Source organism: Gymnoscopelus microlampas (assembly GCF_963454915.1).
Source record: "Gymnoscopelus microlampas genome assembly, chromosome: 15".
Classification (NCBI taxonomy): Eukaryota; Metazoa; Chordata; class Actinopteri; order Myctophiformes; family Myctophidae; genus Gymnoscopelus; species Gymnoscopelus microlampas.
The window spans coordinates 7,608,737-7,629,465 of NC_139952.1; the positions used below are offsets into that span (position 1 = coordinate 7,608,737).

Here is a 20,729-nt window from a genome sequence, read left to right on the forward strand (position 1 = left end):
TCCAAATTATGATTATCATTTATTAAACCTATCTGCGTTGGTTTGCCTGTTGTAACAACGTAACGACATAGACGTGAATAATGCTTACCCGTACGCAATACTCGCTGACATACAACGTCGCTTAGCGACAATGGAAGATATACAAGCTAGCAACGTGGCGACACATTGTGAGCTCGTAGATCTGCTATTTTCGGCAGGTGACGCCGTCATTATGTAAAAGCATAAATCAGGTTTGTGTCCATGACTGAGGCAAATCTTTATGAATCAGATTTGAATCTTTTTCAAACCACCTAGTCATGTGGTTCAAATCCTCAATTATTTGTTTGTTTGTTTGTTTGCTTGTTTCAGACTTGATAAAAAAAAAACAATCTGATTCCAGTCTAGATAGGTCAAAAAGAAGGGTGAAAAAAATCAGATTTAGTCTGCCAGGCTAGGCTGCCCGATGGAAGTGGTTTTTTTTCCCGGGGCATGGAGTCTGTGCTCCTGTCAAGGAAAGGGGGGGAGGGGGGGTAGACCCCCTGAGTGAGCTGAGCTGTTTTAACTGGGGGGGCCCCATGTGGCCCCTGACAAAAGAGCTTGGTTGGAATCAGCGTCTGAGCTATTGTTGCCCCGGGAGCCAGAGAGGCTGGTCCTTGGCTGGAGGTACGGTCCCTGGATCAATTAAATTCAATAAAGTTCAATTCAAAGGAGCTTTTTTATTGGCATGAGAAAACATACGTTTACATTGGCCAAAGCAACGTGTCGTCGAATGAAAACAATTAAAGCGAATAAATGTATGTACAATTAAAAGGGGAATACAGAAATGTGTAAACAGAGCTGTCACATTGCAACTTGGCTTACGAAACCCACAAAGAAGTGTTAATTTGCTGTTAGAAATAGTATATCGCCTCGGTCGAGTGGAAACCTCACAGGTCCTTTTTTACTTTTCAGTAAAAATAGCGAAAGTAGCAGATCTACAAGCCCAAAACGATGCTTTCGTGTGACGCTACTAAGTAGGGCATTCGTTCACGAAAAAACACAAAAAGTTAGAATATGGAGATAAGAGGTTTCTGCCCGACAGTAACAACATACATGTAGGTAAGGGTATAGCTTGGTATAAAGCATTTTTGAAACAAATAGAAGCACTTTTCTCCCCCCTGGGATTTTACTGTGACTTGGTATAAAAGCTTTTTTTTATGGGTGGCTGGGATCATCAGAACAGTAGGGAGCAAGAGAGAGGCTGCGGTTTGGTTCAAGGTACAGTGACGGTCCCCATGGGACCCTGGGAACGTCACCACAGCAGGTGACAGTAAAGTGGCTCCTCAGGCTGATAAACTGTGCCGTAACTCTTCATGCTATACTGTTACCATAACTGCCATCGACGTTGTGTCATTTGCGCTATCATTGATTTTCAACCTTAATATTTTCATGGACACCCAGTTTTATCTGCTTTTTTTGTGACAACTTAAGGACTTTTAAGACATTTGTGAGGCAAACATTTTGAAAATAGCAGATCTACAAGCTCATAACGCCTCGCGTCTCAGCTTATAGATCGGCTATGCCCACAATATTTATCTGTGGAACCGAGTCAAACTAAATGTAATGCCTACAAGTGCTTATCAGGATGGGGGGGGCCCCAGTTAAAATATGATTATTTTGGGGGGTCGCGGCCTGAAAAGGTTGCGAACCACTGCTCTATAGCAATGATCACTATCACAATAAAGAACTTTAACTTTTTGTCTTAACCATAAAAAAACCCCACATAGAGTACCTTTAATAATACCACCCTGCACATGGAAACGTGTGTATAGGCCACACTGTGTCTGTATAGCAGAGGCAGCCCACTATCCAAACCCCAGATATACACAAACTTCCGAAGTCGTTTTTTAAGCTACACATGAGCAATTTCACACACCAGGAGGACTCTGCTAGCCGGCATCAGCTAATGCATGTCACCTTACAGCCACCAAGGCAGTGACAGGCCTTCTCACCCGCCTGACAGACTCAAGTCAAGTCGAGCTGTGGACGATCGCACCGTGGAGCAAAACAAACTGAGTCCTCAGTGTAGTAACACTTAGCAGAGACGCATGATGTGCAGTAGTGCTGTATGCGTGTGAGAAAGCGTGTCTTTCCCCTCATTGGTAAAAGCATGATGATTATTCCTAGTGCGTTCCCAATGAGCTGCCAATAGACGTCCGATGTTTGCACCTATAGGTGGCTTAGATTTTTTTTTTTTACCACTTGGACCCTAGTGTCACTAGTCTAGGGCAGTGGTTTTCAAACTTTTTGTGGCTCAGGTCACCCGTGTAAATAAAGTTGTACCACGTGCTGTATACATTTCTGACTAATAGTATTCAATCAATCAAACCTTACACGTATGTCATATTACTGTATGTAAATATGGAAGTCTTCCTCCCAAACCACTTGAACCCCAGCATCCGTATTCTGGGGTCACGTTCTGAGATTGTAGATCTGCTAAATCAAAGAGATTTGGTGTGGATCGAAAAAGAACACACCAAGTACAGTGCCACTCAGGTCTGTTTTACTACTGTGATATAGATGAATTCCAAATAGTCTCAAAGTATTCTGCGGCACCCCTGGACTTGCATCACGGCACCCTAGGGTGCCATGGCACCCACTTTGAGAAACCCTGTTCTAGGGGCTGATGAAGGCCAGGTTGGATGGCCGAAACGTTGTGTAGGCTACTGTACCTGAATATTGCACAGTAAACGTTTTTCGGGGGGGCAACAGCTGTGTGTGGAAGTCTTTTTCTCTTTACCGTTAAATTATTTTGTCTTGCATCAGCAAACGCTGGATGTGCACAAACACAGCTCTTTGGACTATTCTGGAGGCGAACATTCAGGGGAAAACAACACTTCTGATAAAGATCTGTTATTTTTTTCTATATTTACCAAGAGTTTGGTGTGCAGAGTGAAAGGCAGGTTTACAGATGTAAATGAAGTGGGAGAAATTTTAAGTTTTCAGGGAAGATTAGAAGAATAGAGATAGAAAGAAAGAACAAGAAAAAACAAAGATATAAAAAAGTCAGATATTAAAATATTCAGTGTTAATTTTGTCGACAAAAACTATGACAATTTATTTCTTACGTTGACCATATTTTTTTCACTGAAGAAAACAAAATAAAAACTAAGCTATGATTACTAAAACTATGACTAAAATACTGACAATTTCATCAACAAATAAAAACTAGACTAAAATGTCAGGGAGGACAAGAGACTGAGATCCAGTAAAACAAAGACAAGTTATTTTATGCTTGCTTGCGTATGGGTGTCACGCTCCGAAAATAGCCGATCTACAATCTCGCAGACATGTTGTGAGCTTGTAGATCTGCTATTTTTGGCACACAGCTAAGTATAAATAAGGCATTACGACGCTATCACGGCCTTCCAAAATACATTTTAGTCGACTAAATCAACTGTAGATTTAGTTGATTAAAACTAGACAAATAAAACATTTCAGATGACTAAAATGTGACTAAAGTAAATGGAATTCTATTAAAAAAAACTGTCTAACTTGTCCGTCAAAGATAACACTGCTGATGAGTAGAGTGAAAATGTAAAAGCTAATAAAATACGCACATTACCTATTTGAGGTGATCACGAAGAAAAAGAATAACCTGCACACTCATATCTAGAGCGAAAATATATCCATATGCAAGTAGGTCAGATATTACACATATCCATGAGAATGGCAATGGTATGAGGCAGTTATATACAAAATTAAGAAAAGAAAAAAAGCAGCATATAGACTAGTAACAGGTAGAGACCAATGAATTAAGGAATGGGGTATGGTATGAACTCTGGTCAACAAAGTATTTAAGTGGTTAAATACATTTAAATAATCTAATTGTTATATTGCGGTAGAAAGGTTCTGGACCTAAGCTGAATGTGACTTACTTTGGGATGGTTACAGGAAAGGCAAATGCCCCAAACATGGGGGACTTGACCATTAACAAATGGTCAACATGAAATAAAAAAGTACGGTAATAATAATTGATAAGCTGTTAGATGAATCTCAAAACCGTGTTTTTTTTCTCCTAATAACCCCAGTTAAGATATTGAGATCCTATGATGTCATAATAGTAACTACAGTATACAGTAAACTACAGACTTTCAAAGGGAGCACTCAACTGATGACATTCTAAGTAGAACACTGCCCCCTTGTGGGTTGCAATAAAACTACATTACAACAATTGTTTTGGTCATTCAGGGCTGTTTGAAAAGAACCTTTCTTTTAAACGTCAATAGAAACCAGGCAAAACCTTTTTCCAAGTGAAAGTACCTAAACAATAAGTATTTAAGTGGAGTACATGAGTAAATGTACTTAAGTTACTTTACACCACTGCTAAAATGATGCTTGGCTTTCAAATATGAATATGCTTTGTCGGATATTTCATAAATATCTCAAACTTTTTCGTGTCAAGGACCCCCATCTGAAAATGTTTTGTGACAGGGGCCCCCAGAGGAGAAGATATCTTTTTTTTTTTAAAGGAAAAAGAAGCAAAGACTATTCAAAATTCTAAAACATTTCCGATTCTAGCTTGTGCAGCTGTAGCAGATGCACAAGCTCACAGTGTGTCACTTAGTGGCAGAAATCTTGTCAATTTTCTTTAAATGTTTTTCAGAAATTAGTGCCCCACTTTGTCGTACAAGAGTGTCACGCTAAAGAAACTCAAATAGCAGATCTACAAGCTCAACGCGTCGCCATGCGATGTGAGCGTGCAGCTCGGCTATTTTCACTATTTGTGAATTGTGTCTAGATTTTATAAATATTGAACCAATGCAAAGTATTAACAAGAGCTTGTGATCAAATAACTACATTGGATACATTGGAACACAGGTTATTTTTTTCCCCCCCATTTCCTGAAAATCGCCTGCGGCAATATGACAATTAATACACAACTGCAGTACTGTTAGGGTTGGGATCCGGAGATCCGTTAGGGTTGGAATTTCAAAGACCATCATAACTCTCAGAGTTACAGACCTGTAAGGGTCCATTTGGAACGCCCCCCTATAGATATCGCTAAGGAATCGGACCGTTAACCCATTAAGACCTGAGGCGATTCTTTAAAAAAAACAGTTTTTGGAAAAAAAATCGAAACATTATTTTTTTTCAGGATTTTTCAAAAATAGCAGATCTACAAGCTCATAGTGCGGCACTCGGTGCCGCGCTATGAGCTTGTATATCTGCTATTTTTGAATAGCCAAAGAAATCTAAAGTGACACAGATGCGTTCCAGGTCTTTAAGAGGGAATCGTTCCGGTATCATTAAAATCCTAAAAGATCCCATCCCTATAAGTGCCGTCAGTCGATAGAACAGGACAATATCCTCAAGAAAGTCACGCGAAACACATTACTAGCTTCCATATTCCATTTATTTTTACAAAACAAAAATCCAAAGACACATGACACGCAAAGGTCCAACGTGGCAAATACAGTAATAAAATATGTTAAAACGAGAAAAGAAAAAAAACATTAGAACATGGATTCCAAACCTTGAGGTCTACAAACAGAATTTCTAACCAAAAAGATATGTATATATGAGAGAGAGAGAGAGAGAGAGAGAGAGATTCACACCTTTTTCATTTCAAGGACCCCTTAGTTTAATATACATACCCGAGCACACCGAAACCAAACTCTAAATCAACAGTTTTGCCAACGAATGATTGATTATAATATGAATATGCTTTGTTCAACGTTTTTCAGGCCAAGGACCCCTTATAGCTGAGAGAGAGATGAAGCAGGGACTTCACGTGTTCAATTTATCTTTGGATAAATTAGTACTTTTTCACCGTCAGTTGATGCTTTATATCCATCTGAGTAAAACTGCAGGGCTGATTTGTTTATTTTTGGAACATCGTTATTATATGACATGATGTAAGATGACTATGGGAATGTCAATAAAATAATAAAAAAATCAGTGAACCAGGGGGATAGCGCCCTCTAGCGGCAGTGAGGTCCTTGAAATGAAAAAAAAAAAAGTTGGCTCTCGGATGAGATGGAGAGAGGGAAGAAGGGCAAAGGAGGGATGGAGGAAGGACGAGTGCAGGCAGCTCTCAGCTGAATTTGGCTTTAGAGAAATCCATCTCTGGATGCTGAGACATGAACCTACAGAAGCAACATAAAAGTAGTGCGTTTAGTTTTTAGGTAAAGATCTTGTCAAACAAAAGATTCTTGTATTGTTCACAGCCCTTTGCACTTTCACAGATATTTTTGCATTGTTTATCAACAGTTTTCATTGTAGTGGAGCTTCCGAGTGTAGGTTTTTCCATGTGTAATTTACCTAACCAGTGCATCCAAGTGGCAATAAAATTAATCTAACGTGGGGAAAACAGGGCTTCAGATAAGACCAGTGTTCACCGTCAACTGGTCAATCACCGTCACAATTATGCCATTTTACATGACGATTAAATTGTCACACAAATTATTTAGATAAAAGATGTGTTTTTTTGTCGTTGAGAACTGGAACATATGAATAAAAAACATTACATTTGTTCGGCTTTTAGGATTTGAAGTTGCACAGGGTAGAAATAACCTAAATACAACGAAATGACTGACATATTTAAAAGGAAGGGTATGTGATATTCTTTTTTGATACAATAAGTGTTCTGCTATTCTTGGCGTGCAACCCCGGAGCGGACAACGGAGCATACATTTAAGCATTGGAGACGAATGGCAGCAGTCTGAATAATTGAATATGCAACAATGGGAAACGTACTTTTTAAGAATGTCTTGTTTCTTCTGCTCTTCGGAGGTGGGCAGGCCCATGGATTTCTGCCTCTGGTCGTACATCATCTTCTCCACCATGCCTCGCGTCTCTCCGTCCAGGTCTGACAGCTGTGAGAAGCGCAACACACCGGTGTTCATTTTGTCGACTAAAACTATGACGAAAAATGTTCGTCGAGTTCCACTGACGAAAACGAAATAAATACTAAATGAAAACTATATTTATTGAAAATTACATGAAAAGAATAAAGACTAGACCAGGGGTCTTCAACGTTTTCAGGCCAAGGACCCCCTAGCCGAGAGAGAGATGAAGCAGGGACCCCCTACACTATATTGTATGAAATTGCGTTTCAGATTAACGTTTCTTTTTTTACTTAGTCTGCTCTTTTTCCCTCTACACCTATAGCCTCTTTGCCAAAAATAGCCATTCTACAAGCTCACAACGCCTCGCAGCGCGAGGCGTTGAGAGCTTGTAGATCTGCTATTTCCGGCTAATGTTCCCCTCAGAAAAGGAGGTTAATGGTTAATGTAAAAAAAACTAAATCCTATCACACAAAGATTTGGCGGACCCCCTATAGTAGCTCTGAGGACCCCCTAGGGGTCCCGGACCCCCTGTTGAAGACCCCTGGACTAGACTAAAATTAATAGTGGACAAGAGATCCAGTAGGACTAAGACAAGTCATTGTATGCTTCTGAAAATAGCCAATCTACTTGTATATCGGCTATTTAAAAATCAGGCATTATGACGCCATCAAGGCCCACCAACATACATTTTAGTCGACAAAATCAACTGTAGATTTAGTCGACTAAAATCTTAATATACTTAGACAACAAAAACAAGATTAAAACTGAAACATTTCAGATGACTAAAATAAATAAGATCATTTTATTCAAAAGACTATGACTAAAACTAAATCAAAATTTGCAGTCAAATTTAACACTGCGCAGCACACAAAATGTATTTAAGTATAGTTCATTTACTATCCACAGCTAAAGATTAGACAGGACCCAAATGGAACATGTGTGCGCTCTCAAGATTTAAATGAACACTGATACAAAACTACAATGCAGATTGGGGGGTCCCAAAGATCAAAAGGGTATCAAATGGGGGTCCGTGGACCTAATGCATATCAAACTGGGAGCAATGGTTGAGAATCACTGCTATAGCTGTAAAAAAATATTCTCTTATGGGCGTCCCTGGCGTATCTTTTCAAATGGGGGCTAATATATAATGTCATTTTGGGGGGTCCTTATTAACATGAAAACGTTTGACAACCACTCATCTAATGTAGGCGTCAAAGAAGCTCCGCTGGATTTGAGGCTCCTGCTGGCTGCAGAAGGATTACCACGCCATTGATTACGGACTTTACACTTGATTTGATGACCGTAGTAATCATTGTCATCAATACTTTATTATGCTTTCAGTCGCTAGTTTAAAGTCTTCTTTCAATTACCATGATATGAGGTAAGTTATGGTCCCATTAATTTGTAAATTGATGATGAAGTAGGGTATGCTTCTACCCTTCTGTCAGCGCGTAAAGTTTTCTGTTGCCCTCAGAATCTTTTTTTGGTGCCATTTTACACCACTAACATTAATCTTTGATTGCTATCGTTTATTTTTAATTCACGTTTGTTTTGTTCAAATGTGTTACCCATACAATCAGGTCTGCTGGCGTCACGGCATCTGCGTCACGTTTCAACTGCGCGGACGGCCATCGTTGTGTGTCACACGAAAACGCGTCACCTAAAGAATTCGGTCTGAGCAGTGAGCATGCGCAAAATGGCGGCTCCCGTGGATTATTATTGTTATTTGTATCGTCTTTCTAAGACGATTTCTACGTGGATTTTATTGTTTATAAAGTAGGATAAAGTAGGACGTGGCCATGCAAAATGGGGGTGTCCCGTGGATTTGTAAAATATTTGCGGTAAAACAATTTTAAAAATATTTTTCTCTGTTGTTGGTGACAACTCTGATGCGTCCCATGGACGCCACGACAGTGTCATGAATGACACCTCAATATTGTGCGTCAGCGACACAGGACGCAGGCCTATGAGCATCTCTGCAGTCTATGGTCTAACGCAGCTAACTTCATCATTTATACCTTGGAGTTCTCAGGGCAGATCTTCTTGGTGTTCAGCTCTGGATCTGTGGTCACCAGCTTGTTCCACCACTCCATCTTATTGATCTGAAATGGATGAAAAACAATGACTTTGAATGAAATGTTTGAGAACCACCGATTTAGAAGGCATTTGTAGAATCGGCCTCAGGTCTTAATCCATTAAGACCTGGAACGCATCTGTGTCATTTTAAGATTTCGTGGGCTATTAAAAAATAGCAGATATACAAGCTCACAGCGTGGCACCGAGTGCCATGCTATGAGCTTGTATATCTTCTATTTTTTTGCTATTTTTTTTATTTATTGTGAAAATCTTAGCAAATCTTTGATATATATTCTTAAAGCGAACAAAATATTCTGAGATGGGGGTCCTTGGGCCAAATATCATTTTGGGTGGTCCAATTGGAGAACCACAGTCCTAGATTATTTTATATTACACACTGGTATCGGATCGGTTTGTATCAATCAACCGATACGCAAGTTATGGGTATAGGAATGGGTATTGGGAAGGAAGAAATGGTATTGGTACATTTCTATATTTCACGTAATCCACAATGATCTCACCCCCTTCTCTGCTTTGTCCTCCTTCTCCTTCTCATAGCGCGACACCGAGTGCCATGCTATGAGCTTGTATATCTTCTATTTTTTTGCTATTTTTTTAATTTATTGTGAAAATCTTAGCAAATCTTTGATATATATTCTTAAAGCGAACAAAATATTCTGAGATGGGGGTCCTTGGGCCAAATATCATTTTGGGTGGTCCTGATATTATAGCAACATAAATATTTAAAAAAAAACTATATGGATTTAGAAGACATTCGTAGAATCCCCAGAGGCAAAGATTTGAGTTTAAAAAACATATATATATATAGTCAAAGATTTTCAAAATCTTTCACAATTTTTCAAATAGCAGATCTACAAGCTCGTAGCGCGGCACTCAGTGCCGCACTACGGGCTTGTATATCTGCTATTTTTGAATAGCCAAAGAAATCTAAAAATGACACAGATTCTTTCCCAGTCTAAATGGGCTGGTCAGTTAATTACCCCCCGCCCCACCTACCTTCTCCAGGTGAACGGTGACCACCTTGCCGTCCTCAATGAGCCAGGAGCTCTCCTCCACCTTCACGTCGCTGTAGAGCTCCGCGTCGATGATGGGAGGATGGCCCTTCAGGCCGATCTTCAGCAACTTCCTCTGGATGTCCACCACCACGTCCTTCCCTTTGATGCGGAACTTCACGTCGAACGGCACCACCAGCTGTGTGTGTGTGTGTGTGTGTGTGTGGGGGAGGGGAGCAGTGTTCATTTCGGCGACTAAAACTCGGACAAAAAATGTTCGTCGACTACCTTTTGTCACTGGCGAAAACGAATAAAAACAAAATAAAAATGAGGCCATAATGAATGATGGCTAATTGGCTATGATAACTCGTCAAACAAATCAAAATTAGACAAAAATGTTAGGGATGGACTAGAAAATAGCCGATCTACAAGCTCACAACGCGCTGCAGACACGTTGTGAGCTTGTAGCACGGCTATTTTCGGCACACAGCTAAGTATAAATTAGGCATTACGACTCCATCATGGCCCGCCAAAATCCATTTTAGTCGACTAATTCAACTGTAGATTTAGTTGACTAAAATCGTATTATATTTAGTCCACTAAAACTAGACTAAAACTAAAACATTTCAAATGACTAAAAACTAAATGGAATTTTATTCAAGACTAAAATTAAATCAAAGTTGTCAAAATTAACACTGGGCCGGAGCTTATTATAGTAGTAATAGTTTGATGCGGGGGGCGACTTCATACCAATATCACGATTGGTCAAAAATAGCCGATCTACAAGCTCACAACGGAGCACAGCGACTATGTCATTAACAGACAAAAAAGCATGTTTATTTTAATGATCAATCAATGGATTGTGTTCCTTCCGATATGGATCAATGAAACTAACATAGTATACTTTGTTCCTATTTATCGGTATCACAAATGGAGAAAAAAAAGACAAATACCATGTCTTTCGTTTGTACTTTTTAATATTAATGTTATGATCAAAATCTGGGTGTTTAGCCAATTATTTGGGGGCCCATTTGCAATATCCTCACAGCCCAGGTTGAGAATTGGAGATATAAATAATAATAATAATTTGTTTCTTTCTTTTTATTGATATACTTACATCAACTTCAGACAGGCTCTGTGTCCACTTATAGTTGGCCAGGTCAGCTCCGTTGCCACCGTTAGGCTTCATCTTGTTTTTGTCCTTCTCGTCTTCCTCTCCCTCCGATTCCGACTGGACCAAGTGAACAAATCGAAAAGACGTCAGAACGAGGCACGGTCTACAATGGCTGGGCAATTACCCGAAAACATATCGAAACTGATATTTAGAACTAATTAAACGAATTATAACAATGATTGAGATTGAGAATTAGACCCTTACGGGTCCATTTGGTTCAATTTGTACACTCTCACTCACACCGTAAGGGTCCATATGGAGGTCCCTCAGGGAACCATGAGGGACCCTGGACCCCAATTTGAGTGTTTCCAGTGAGCCAACGTGCACAATATCGGCACCCTGATTTGATGTCCTTGATGTGGAAAAACCCACTGACTTACAGCACCTTTAACCAAGCACATGCTGTGTGTGTGCTAGATGATGATATATTACGTCACATTTCACTAGAGTTGTTCCGTATCGCAAAAGCTGCCGATACTGCCTAAAATGCTGGTATCGGTGAGTATGCCAGTCTATTCCAATCCGATACCACGTAATTCATGCTTCAGACGATGTTGCACGACTGTTTCATACTCTTACTGTACAATTCACATTACTAAGCTACAAACTTGAAGCTGCACTTTAACAATTATTAATGACATGTTTATGTATTGCTAGATTAGTGATTATTGATTTTTTTATTTCAAGGACCCCAATAACTCTAAGAGTGTACAAATGGATTTGGTTCCATTTGCACACTCTCAGAGTTACAGACTGAAAAGAGCCATTTGGAACCCCCTCATAATTTGGGAACCACTGTTCTAGATTATTTTAAATTACACACTGGTATCTGATCGGTTTGTATCAATCAACCGATACACAAGTTATGGGTATAGGAATGAGTATTGGGAGGAAAAATGTTATCTGTACATCTCTACATTTCACATCATCCACAATGCTCTCACCCCCTTCTCTGCTTTGTCCTCCTTTTCCTTCTCCTTCTCCGGCGTGCTGTCATTCGTCTTCACCTCCTCCTTTTTCTCCTTTAGTTGATTTTTCTGAAACGTACAGTCAACATGAGTTTTTCATTTTGTTTAGAATTTCACTTTAGTTTTTGAACCCATTTAGACCCGAGGCCGAATTTAAAAACGCCTTCTAAATCCTAACCTAAGTTTTCAGAAAATCTTCTATTTAAAAATAAATAAATCCTGCTTTCCCTGTTTTAAAGGTATAACATATAGTGCTTTCCCGGTCTTAATGGGTTAAAGTGGGAACCCCCCCTAGACTTTAATCATGGTGAACACCTGTCCACTGCACCACTGCATAGTCTAGGGCAGTGGTTCCCCAAATGTTCAGCTCGACACCCAAAATTTGGTGTCTCCCAGGGACACAAACACATGAATTAAACACTTATGCGCTATTTGAAAAATGAGTGAAAATAGCCGATCTACAAATTGACATCGCACCGCGATGTGCCGCGTCGTGAGCTTGTAGATCTGCTATTTTCACTATGAAAGTTAAATGTTTTAATTTATTGGATTGTTTCGATTTCTTTTGGTAAATTTCTGTAATTCTTTGTTAGATTTTTTTTTTAACAATTCTGAAAAAGAAAATAAATAATTTAAACGTACAAAGGAGGTATTTACTTGAGACCCATAGAAATTGGTCTGCGAACCAAACAGTGTTTGGGAAACAGTAGTCTAGGGGTTTCAAATGCTTACTTCCACTTCACTCCTGCGACACCAAAGCGCCTCTGAAACGCACCCACTCATTTACCTGGTCGATTTCAGACTGAAGTTTCTCCGCCTCCTCGTCGGTCAGCTCTCGGATCTGAGGGCCATCTTCGTTTTTCTTCTTTTTCTTCTCCTCTTCCTCTGCGATCTTAGCAGCTCTCTCGGCCTTCTCCTTCCTCTCCCTCTCCTGTCTGTCCTAAGATAAGATCAGTGTTAATTTTGTTAGCAAAGTTTGATTCAGTTTTCGTCAGTCTTTTGGATAAAATTCCATTTAGTTTGAGTCATCTGAAATGTTTCTAGTTTTAGACTAAATATAGGATTTTAGTCAACTAAATCTACAGTTGATTTAGTCGACATAAATGTATTTTGGCTGGCTGTGATGGCGTTGTAATGCCGGATTTATACTTATACTTAGCTGTGTGCCGAAAATAGCCAATCTACAAGCTCTCAAAGCGTTGTGAACTTGTGTATCGGCTATTTTCTGAGAGACACCTACACGCAACCCAGCATATAACATGTTTGTCTAGTTTTTATGTGTTGCCAAAATTATCAGTATATTTAATCATAGTTTTTAGTCATCTTAGTTTTTATTTTGTTTTTGTCAGTGGAAAAAGGTAGTCGACGAACATGTTTCGCCATAGTTTTAGTCGACAAAATTAACACTAGACTGAAGACGTCACACACAAAAGAACCACCATCAATAATGAATCAAATACACAATATAATACCTGTTTGACTTTGTGGTCTTTCAGCGCCATCTTGCTGTGGTGGGCGAAGGATTCTTTCACCAGCTGAGAGAGAGAGAAGAGGAAAGGACTGAGAAATGTTGGGCAGGGCTGCTTGTCACTGCTACGGCTGGGCCATATGTAGAAAATTATATATATAATTATATATACATATATATAATACCAAAGACTATAAAACGGGACCCAATGCCTCCCTGCTTGGTACTCAGCATCAAGGGTTGGTTGGGGGGTAAGTCCCTGCAACATACTAGTGTCATGTCCAGGGGATGTACTGTACTTGTTTTTTTTTAAAGATTTGTTTATTGACAGAGTACAATGTACATCCATCCATTTTACATTGTATACAGCGAGACAAGAAAATAGACAAAAGAAAACAAAAAGACAGAAAACAACCCTCCCCCGGCCCCAGAATGGCACAATAAACATCATTGACTACAACAACCTTTCCAGTAAGAGCAACTTATAACCTCAACCAAAGTGGAGTTGAAGGCAAAATATCGAGAAAATATTAGGTCTCGGGTTTTCTCCTTACATTGTACAGGATCTTCTCAGGAGTACAATAAGAGGAAAGTTCATTCAACCAATGTTTTTGTGATGGGAGAATTTTCAGATTTCCAATTGACAAGGATCATTTTTTTTCCCAGCCGTGCTGGCAAGTGAAACAAAATACCTCTTGTGAAAGTTCCCATGAATTAAGCTGACATCACCCAATATCCAAATCCTGGGATCAAACGGTATCTCAGATTCTATGACATCCGAAACAGTGGTTATAATGAACTTCCAAAAGTCAACCAAATATGGACAGTTCCAAAGCATACGAGTCAAATCACCCTCATTTATCTTGCACCTCTGACACGTGGCAGAAATATTTCCGATGTACGGTACTTGTACGCCAAGCTGCCTCACGCTACAGACACAGGAGATGGGCAGGAAGCCCTATGGCCTTATGGCTCGGGCAAGGCTTACTTTACATAAACATTCGCAGAAAATAGCCGATCGTTGTAAGCTTGTAGATCGGCTATTTCCTGTTAAGATATTTAATCCATTAACACTCTGACCGCCGGGCCGATAAATCCAACCGTAAAGCGCCAATCCCGTAGCCTACGGGCTGTGGTGCTTTTTCCTTTTTTTTCGAAAAGAAAAAAAACTTTTTTCAATTTTCGACACCGACCATTTCATTGTAACACCACCGGAAACAGAATTATTGTGGATCCGGTTTTGCCGATCCCGTCGGCCCTCATTCTAATGACGAAACTGAAACCCCATTTTCTCCCTGTAGTTTTTTCTCCTCGGTGATCACTGTTTAACATAAACCGTTCTAACTACAACATGGATGCCCCGTTTGACACGTGGTCTTCACTGCTCGAACCAGGCAGATGTCCGCGATGTAAACAAACAGTGCACAGCTCAATCTTACGGATTTTAACAAGGTCTATGGCGACGTGAAAAAAACAAAAAACAACAATAAAACGTTGGCACTGGTGAGTACATTATGAGACTAACCTCTGGCGGTTAATGTGTTAAGACCTGGAACTGTGTCATTTTTAGATTTGAGCTAAAAAGCATTATTTTACACTTTGGGCTATTCAAAAATAGCAGATCTACAAGCTCATAGCGCGGCACCGAGTGCCGCGCTACGAGCTTGTAGATCTGCTATTTTTGAAAAATCTTGAAAATGTGTATGTATATAATGTATATGTATTTTTAAAGCGAACATTTTTAACTCAAATCTTTGCTTCTGGGGGTCCCTGGAACAACATATTTTGATGGGGGTCCGCAGCCAAATACATATCATTTTGGGGGTCCTTGACATGAAAAAGATTGAGCACCACTGATATAGAAACATACGTTTTTCAGAAAACTGTTGAGATTTGGGAGACATGTAGAATCGGCTTCAGGTCTTAATGGGTTAATGTAGAGGGAAAACAGAAAAGACACCTTGAGGGACTCAGGTCAACCATATAGGGTGCCATATCATGATACGCAAAATCCCAGACTAGACTACATCTAGTCTCATATCACGATAGACATAATATCAATGATATATTCCTGAGCCATCGTCACTGCAGTGTGACCTGACCGCATGTCTGCATGACGGTCCAGATACTACGGCCGTCCGGCAAAGGACACTCACCTTCTCGGGGGCGCCGGTATCCCCGCCTGTGAAGAAATCGGTTTTGCGCCGGAGGAAGCTGAAAAATGTGTTGACTAGCTGTTGAGAGAGGAACACATGGTTGTAAGAGAGTCAGACGACAATTGTTCTCAGAACTTCTCACCCATTACTGACGAGGCACAATGTTCTCATACAGTAATTGTACAGTATTCAAAGTGTACAGCATTGCGTACACTTTGAGACTTTTATTTGTACCCCTTTTTCTCCCCCAATTTAGTTGTTATGCCAATTGATTACTCCCACTGCTTGCCACTAGTGTTGCACCCTACTGGGGTCACCTGCCAGCGATGGTGCAGAGTATCCAGAAACGTACAGTGTTAAAGGAGGAGTTCACCCAAAAAATGACTTATTTTCTATCAATTGCACACCCTATGAAGCCTTGAAACCATGGATTCCTTTTTGTTTTTGTCGCATTCCTAAGCTAATAATTTGATTCCCGTCTCCTACCGGCTAATGTATCCGGTAGGAGACACAAAGTAGATTATTTGTGTCTCCTACTGGAAATACACCCGGTCATCAAATTATTGGCTTAGGAATGCCACAAAAACTAAAATAAATCCATGAAATCAAGGCTTCATGGGGTGTGTAATTGATAGAAAATAAGTAATTTTTTGGGTGAACTCCTCCTTTAAAGATCCCCCTACCCCTCCGGGCTTCCCTCCCCCGAACATGACCAAATGTGTTCGTATAGAGAAATTCGGCCAAGCTGAATGCGCCGCGGTGCATTAGAAGCCATGGTGGACACAGGTACTCTACCCCTGCACCGCCCGAGCACAACACTTTGAGACTTAATACTGTTGATATACTGTTAGTGCACCGTCTGTGACTACATGTATATATATCTGTTAATGGCTCATACAAAACGCTAATATCGGGCAGTCCAAGTGCAGAGGGCCAAGCAAGACTACTGTAGTTTACCTACATCGCCTTTGGTGTTACCACCTGCTTACTCTTTACTCCTATAGCTGCACCTCCTTCTCTGCACCTGCCCTGTGTTTAGTAGCTGAGGTATTGCCACGACAACTGACTTTCCCCAGCGGGGATCAATGAAGGCCAGTCTGTCCGTCACTCTCTTGTCAGTCTCTCTCTCTTGTTTGTCTATCTGTGTCTCTTGCCTGTCTGTCTGTCACTCTATTGTCTGTCTGTCTGTCAGTCACTCTATTGTCTGTCTGTCTGCCTCTCTTGTCTGTCTGTCTCTCTTGTCTGTCTGTCTCTCTTGTCTGTCCCTATATTGTCTGTCTGTCTGTCTGTCTGTCACTCGTCTGTCTGTCTGCCACTCTCTTTGTCTCTCTTGTCTGTCTGTCTGTCTGTCTGTCAGCCACTCTCTTGTCTGTCTGTCTGTCACTCTATTGCCTGTCACTCTATTGTTTGTCTGTCCCTCTATTGTCTGTCTGTCTGTCTGTCTGTCTGTCTGTCACTCTAGTGTCTGTCTGTCACTATATTGTCTGTCTATCTGATGCTCCCATCATGATGTGTTTTTCATGAACAAAAACGAATCCAGCAATCACATCAACACCTGAACAAACATTATGTATGTCTAAGGTCAGTTTCACATTGATATCCCATCTGTAGCTTGAAGGCTATAAATATAAATATGAGTGCACACACACACACACACACACACACACACACACACACACACACACACACACACACACACACAGTAATGTAAGTGACCGTGACATGTTGTAAAGTCAAGGTGCTCATAGTTAACACAGTGTCTGGACCAACCTGGTCAATATAGAATATAATGACGTACTTTTATAATATTGGTCACTAGGTAGACATGAGCCCTAACGTTAGCATTAAAGGCTAACATCGTGGCTAATATCAAACCATCCACTGTATTTACCTCCTGGACGCCTCCTTCGTGTTGTTGTGCCATAACCAGCAGCATGCCGTCATACTTCTCGTCTTCCTCAGCCATGACGGAATGAGAATAATTCACTAATTAAAGCGCTAAAGAACGAGGGACAGACTGAAGTTAGCTACGAGACAACACAACGTGAAGAGCAGTCACACTACACACACACACACACACACACACACTACTAAACCGGCACTTCCTGGTTACAACACCCGCCTACGCTCGGTTCGTCCAATCGGATGATGAATCATCATGATGTGCTTTGAGTGGCAGTCGAGTGAGCCAATGACAGGATTGGTTCAACCTGCAGCAGTCACTGGACTCAAGGAATGGAATATTCTAGATACTTTTTTTTTTTTTTTTTTTTTTTCCAAATATGTTTTATTAAGAACGGATTATAAAATGTTATATAATTTGTACAATGTACGTTTTTTTTTAATGTGAAACTAAATTAAAAGAAAAAAGAACAACAAATAAGACATAAGGAAAAGAAAACTCTCAATCCCTCCCACCCATAGCCTACTGCTCAGTGACATATTACATACAATAAAGTAGTCAAATCAAATGTAGAATATTCTAGATACTTCAGTTTAAACAGTTATATAACATTATCTTCAAAAAATTAAAGCACAGACTTTAACAAAATGAACATAATGATATTTGAAACCATAACATAATGTCATTATACCAAGCATTGGGTTTGGCCTTAAAATAAATCAGAATCACAACGTTATTAATCAAACAGCAACGAAAAACATGTCAAAGAAAGGCAAAAATGAAATCAATCTACAGCAGGTAGTAGGCCTACAGAATATGAGGTTAGACATAGGTGTGAGGTGTTGACAGTTTGGTAGGTCCACATAGCAGCACATATGTACAAATACTGTGTTTAATATTCTGTTAAATATTCTACCTCTCTCTCTCTCTCTCTCTCTCTCTCTCTCTCTCTCTCTCTCTCTCTCTCTCTCTCTCTCTCTCTCTCTCTCTCTCTCTCTCTCTCTCTCTCTCTCTCTCTCTCTCTCTCTCTCTCTCTCTCTCTCTCTCTCTCTCTCTCTCTCTCTCTCTCTCTCTCTCTACTTGTGAGGACATCAATGTTTTAGGACGGCAATTTTATGAATGGCCTTTCTAATACATGTTGCCATTTTAACCGCAAGTCTAAAGCCAAGAAAAAGGAGATCTACAAGCTCACAAAGCATTGCGCTGCGACCCGTTGTGAGCTTATAGATCAGCTATTTTTCAGGTGCATGACACTGTCACGCAACTTAGTATGAATCTCCAAACGGGGTTAACATAACTCTATCTGTGTGTTGGTCTGAGACAGCTATTCAGTGAAGGTTTTCTCCATCACTTTCAGGAAAGACTTGCGAAAGACATCCTTGAAATCCTGACCCATGAACACGTACAGCAGCGGGTTCAGGCAGCTGTTGATAAATGCCACACCGACAGCTATGGGTAACCCAATGTCGATCACATTATCCAGCGTTTCAGTGTGATATGTCACCATTTCATACACCAACAGAATAAGTTCCATGATGTGAAAGGGGACCCAGCAAAGGAAAAAAGCGGTGATAACAGCTGCTATGATTTTGAAGGGGCGACCTGAGTGCCTGGCCAGAGAGCGATTCCTCCTGAGCCGGTAGATGATGACAGAATAGCAGGAGACGATGACGGTGAAAGGGATCACGAATCCCATGAGGAAGCAAGTGATGATCATGGCCCCACGTCCAAACTTCCACAACTGTATCGCAGGTTTACTGTAGTCATCAGTGAGTGCATAGTTGTCGAACTTGTCGAAGCACCTGATGATGTCCTTATCACGGATGGAGGGCCGTGTGTCAAAAAATATGAAGTAAGGGGAGCTGAGCGCCAACGCCAGAACCCAGACACCCAGACTCACACAAGACGCCTTTCTGACACTGCGGTGGTTCCGGGCCCACACTGGCCACACCACACATACACATCTGTCAACACTGATGACCATCAGAATGTACACGCTGGCAAACATGTTAATGTGTAGAACGGTATAGTTCAGTTTGCACATGAATTTGCCAAAAGGCCAGTGTTTGTCCATAGCTGTTTGTGTGATGATCAGGGGCAGGAACACTGTAACGAGAAAGTCGGCCACAGCGAGGTTGAGATACCAAACAGTGTTGATGGTTTTCTTCATTTTGAAGCCTGTCACCCAGATGACGACACCGTTCCCCAACACGCCGAGCACAAAGACCAGGCTGGAAATGGTGAGGGTTATGATCTTGGGGGATTTCTTGAAATCATCCTCCTGGACTTCAACATGTTCATCCCTGTATTCCTCATTGACCTCCCAGAAAGAATTGTTTCCACCAGACAGATCCATGGTTTTATTGTGATAGACAGCAGTTGTGGTCATAAAAACCTAAAATAACAAAACAAAGGTACATGCTTTGTTTTATCACACCATTTCTTAATTGCCTTAAAGGTGTGTGTGTGTGTGTGTGTGTGTGTGTGTGTGTATATATATATATATATATATATATATATATACATAGGCGGAGTTTCACATTAGTCCTGGGGGGGCACATGCATGGGTCCCTCCCGCGTGCGGGAGGGTTTACCGTGGATAAAGTTACTTTTTTTGTTACTTTATTGCGGTTTTAGGGTTAGGGTTGTTAGGGTTGTTAGGGTTATTTAATTATTTTGGGGGAGCCAGCCCCCCAAACTCCTAAAATGCATAGAAATCTATGAAATCCAAATAAAAAAATCTATGAAATTTGAATATTGAAAAAAAAAAAAAACACCCCCGGCCGCCAGGGGGGGCAATGCCCCTGCCCCCCCATAAAAGAGAGAGAGAGAGAGAGAGAGAGAGAGAGAGAGAGAGAGAGACTCAGACTCCATAACCATTGATAATGGCCTAAATGCAGTTGATGAAACATTTCACACAGGAACATACAACCCTATTTAAAGGCAATGTGCGAGATATATTTACGTTAAAGCTGCACTATGTAACTTTACTCTTCTACCCAGGATTTGAACCCGGTTTCCTGCACAAGTGCTGAAATGTTTTACCATTGAGCTAATATACGTAGCCTGCCTGCTTGCTCAGGGGATACATTTTATCTTGACCATCAGGTCATAATTTGTGTCAGATCCTGTGTCTAGGTGAGACATGACCTTTGACATGAT

The 20,729-nt window shown here is 40.6% G+C and overlaps 2 protein-coding genes across 2 annotated transcripts; both read right to left on the minus strand.

The window, feature by feature from the left end:
- Positions 1 to 5,356: 5,356 nt before the first annotated feature.
- On the minus strand, positions 5,357 to 17,735 carry nudc (nudC nuclear distribution protein). The gene is made up of 10 exons (XM_084080259.1): positions 17,556 to 17,735; positions 15,665 to 15,742; positions 13,513 to 13,575; positions 12,828 to 12,980; positions 12,017 to 12,109; positions 11,016 to 11,129; positions 9,903 to 10,097; positions 8,828 to 8,911; positions 6,718 to 6,836; positions 5,357 to 6,107 (listed from the first exon to the last, which is right to left on the minus strand). The coding sequence occupies exons 1-10, from the start codon at positions 17,628 to 17,630 to the stop codon at positions 6,056 to 6,058; spliced, it is 1,026 nt and encodes a 341-aa protein (XP_083936385.1). The 5' UTR covers positions 17,631 to 17,735; the 3' UTR covers positions 5,357 to 6,055.
- Positions 17,736 to 18,891: 1,156 nt separating this feature from the next.
- Positions 18,892 to 19,923, minus strand: LOC311061611 (chemerin-like receptor 1; the record flags this gene model as incomplete). Its single annotated transcript, XM_084080305.1, has 1 exon — positions 18,892 to 19,923. One exon carries the CDS (start codon positions 19,921 to 19,923, stop codon positions 18,892 to 18,894), a length of 1,032 nt encoding a protein of 343 aa, XP_083936431.1.
- Positions 19,924 to 20,729: the final 806 nt, after the last annotated feature.

Bases quoted from the DNA above. Each gene is read 5' to 3' on its own strand.
- nudc (XM_084080259.1), bottom strand. From the start codon at position 17,630: ATGGCTGAGGAAGACGAGAAGTATGACGGCATGCTGCTGGTTATGGCA. The intron at 15,743-17,555 runs GTAAATACAGTG...CTCTCTCAACAG, and splicing joins ACGAAGGAGGCGTCCAGGAG to CTAGTCAACACATTTTTCAG. The intron at 6,837-8,827 runs GTATAAATGATG...CGCTTCTCACAG, and splicing joins TCTGCCCTGAGAACTCCAAG to CTGTCAGACCTGGACGGAGA.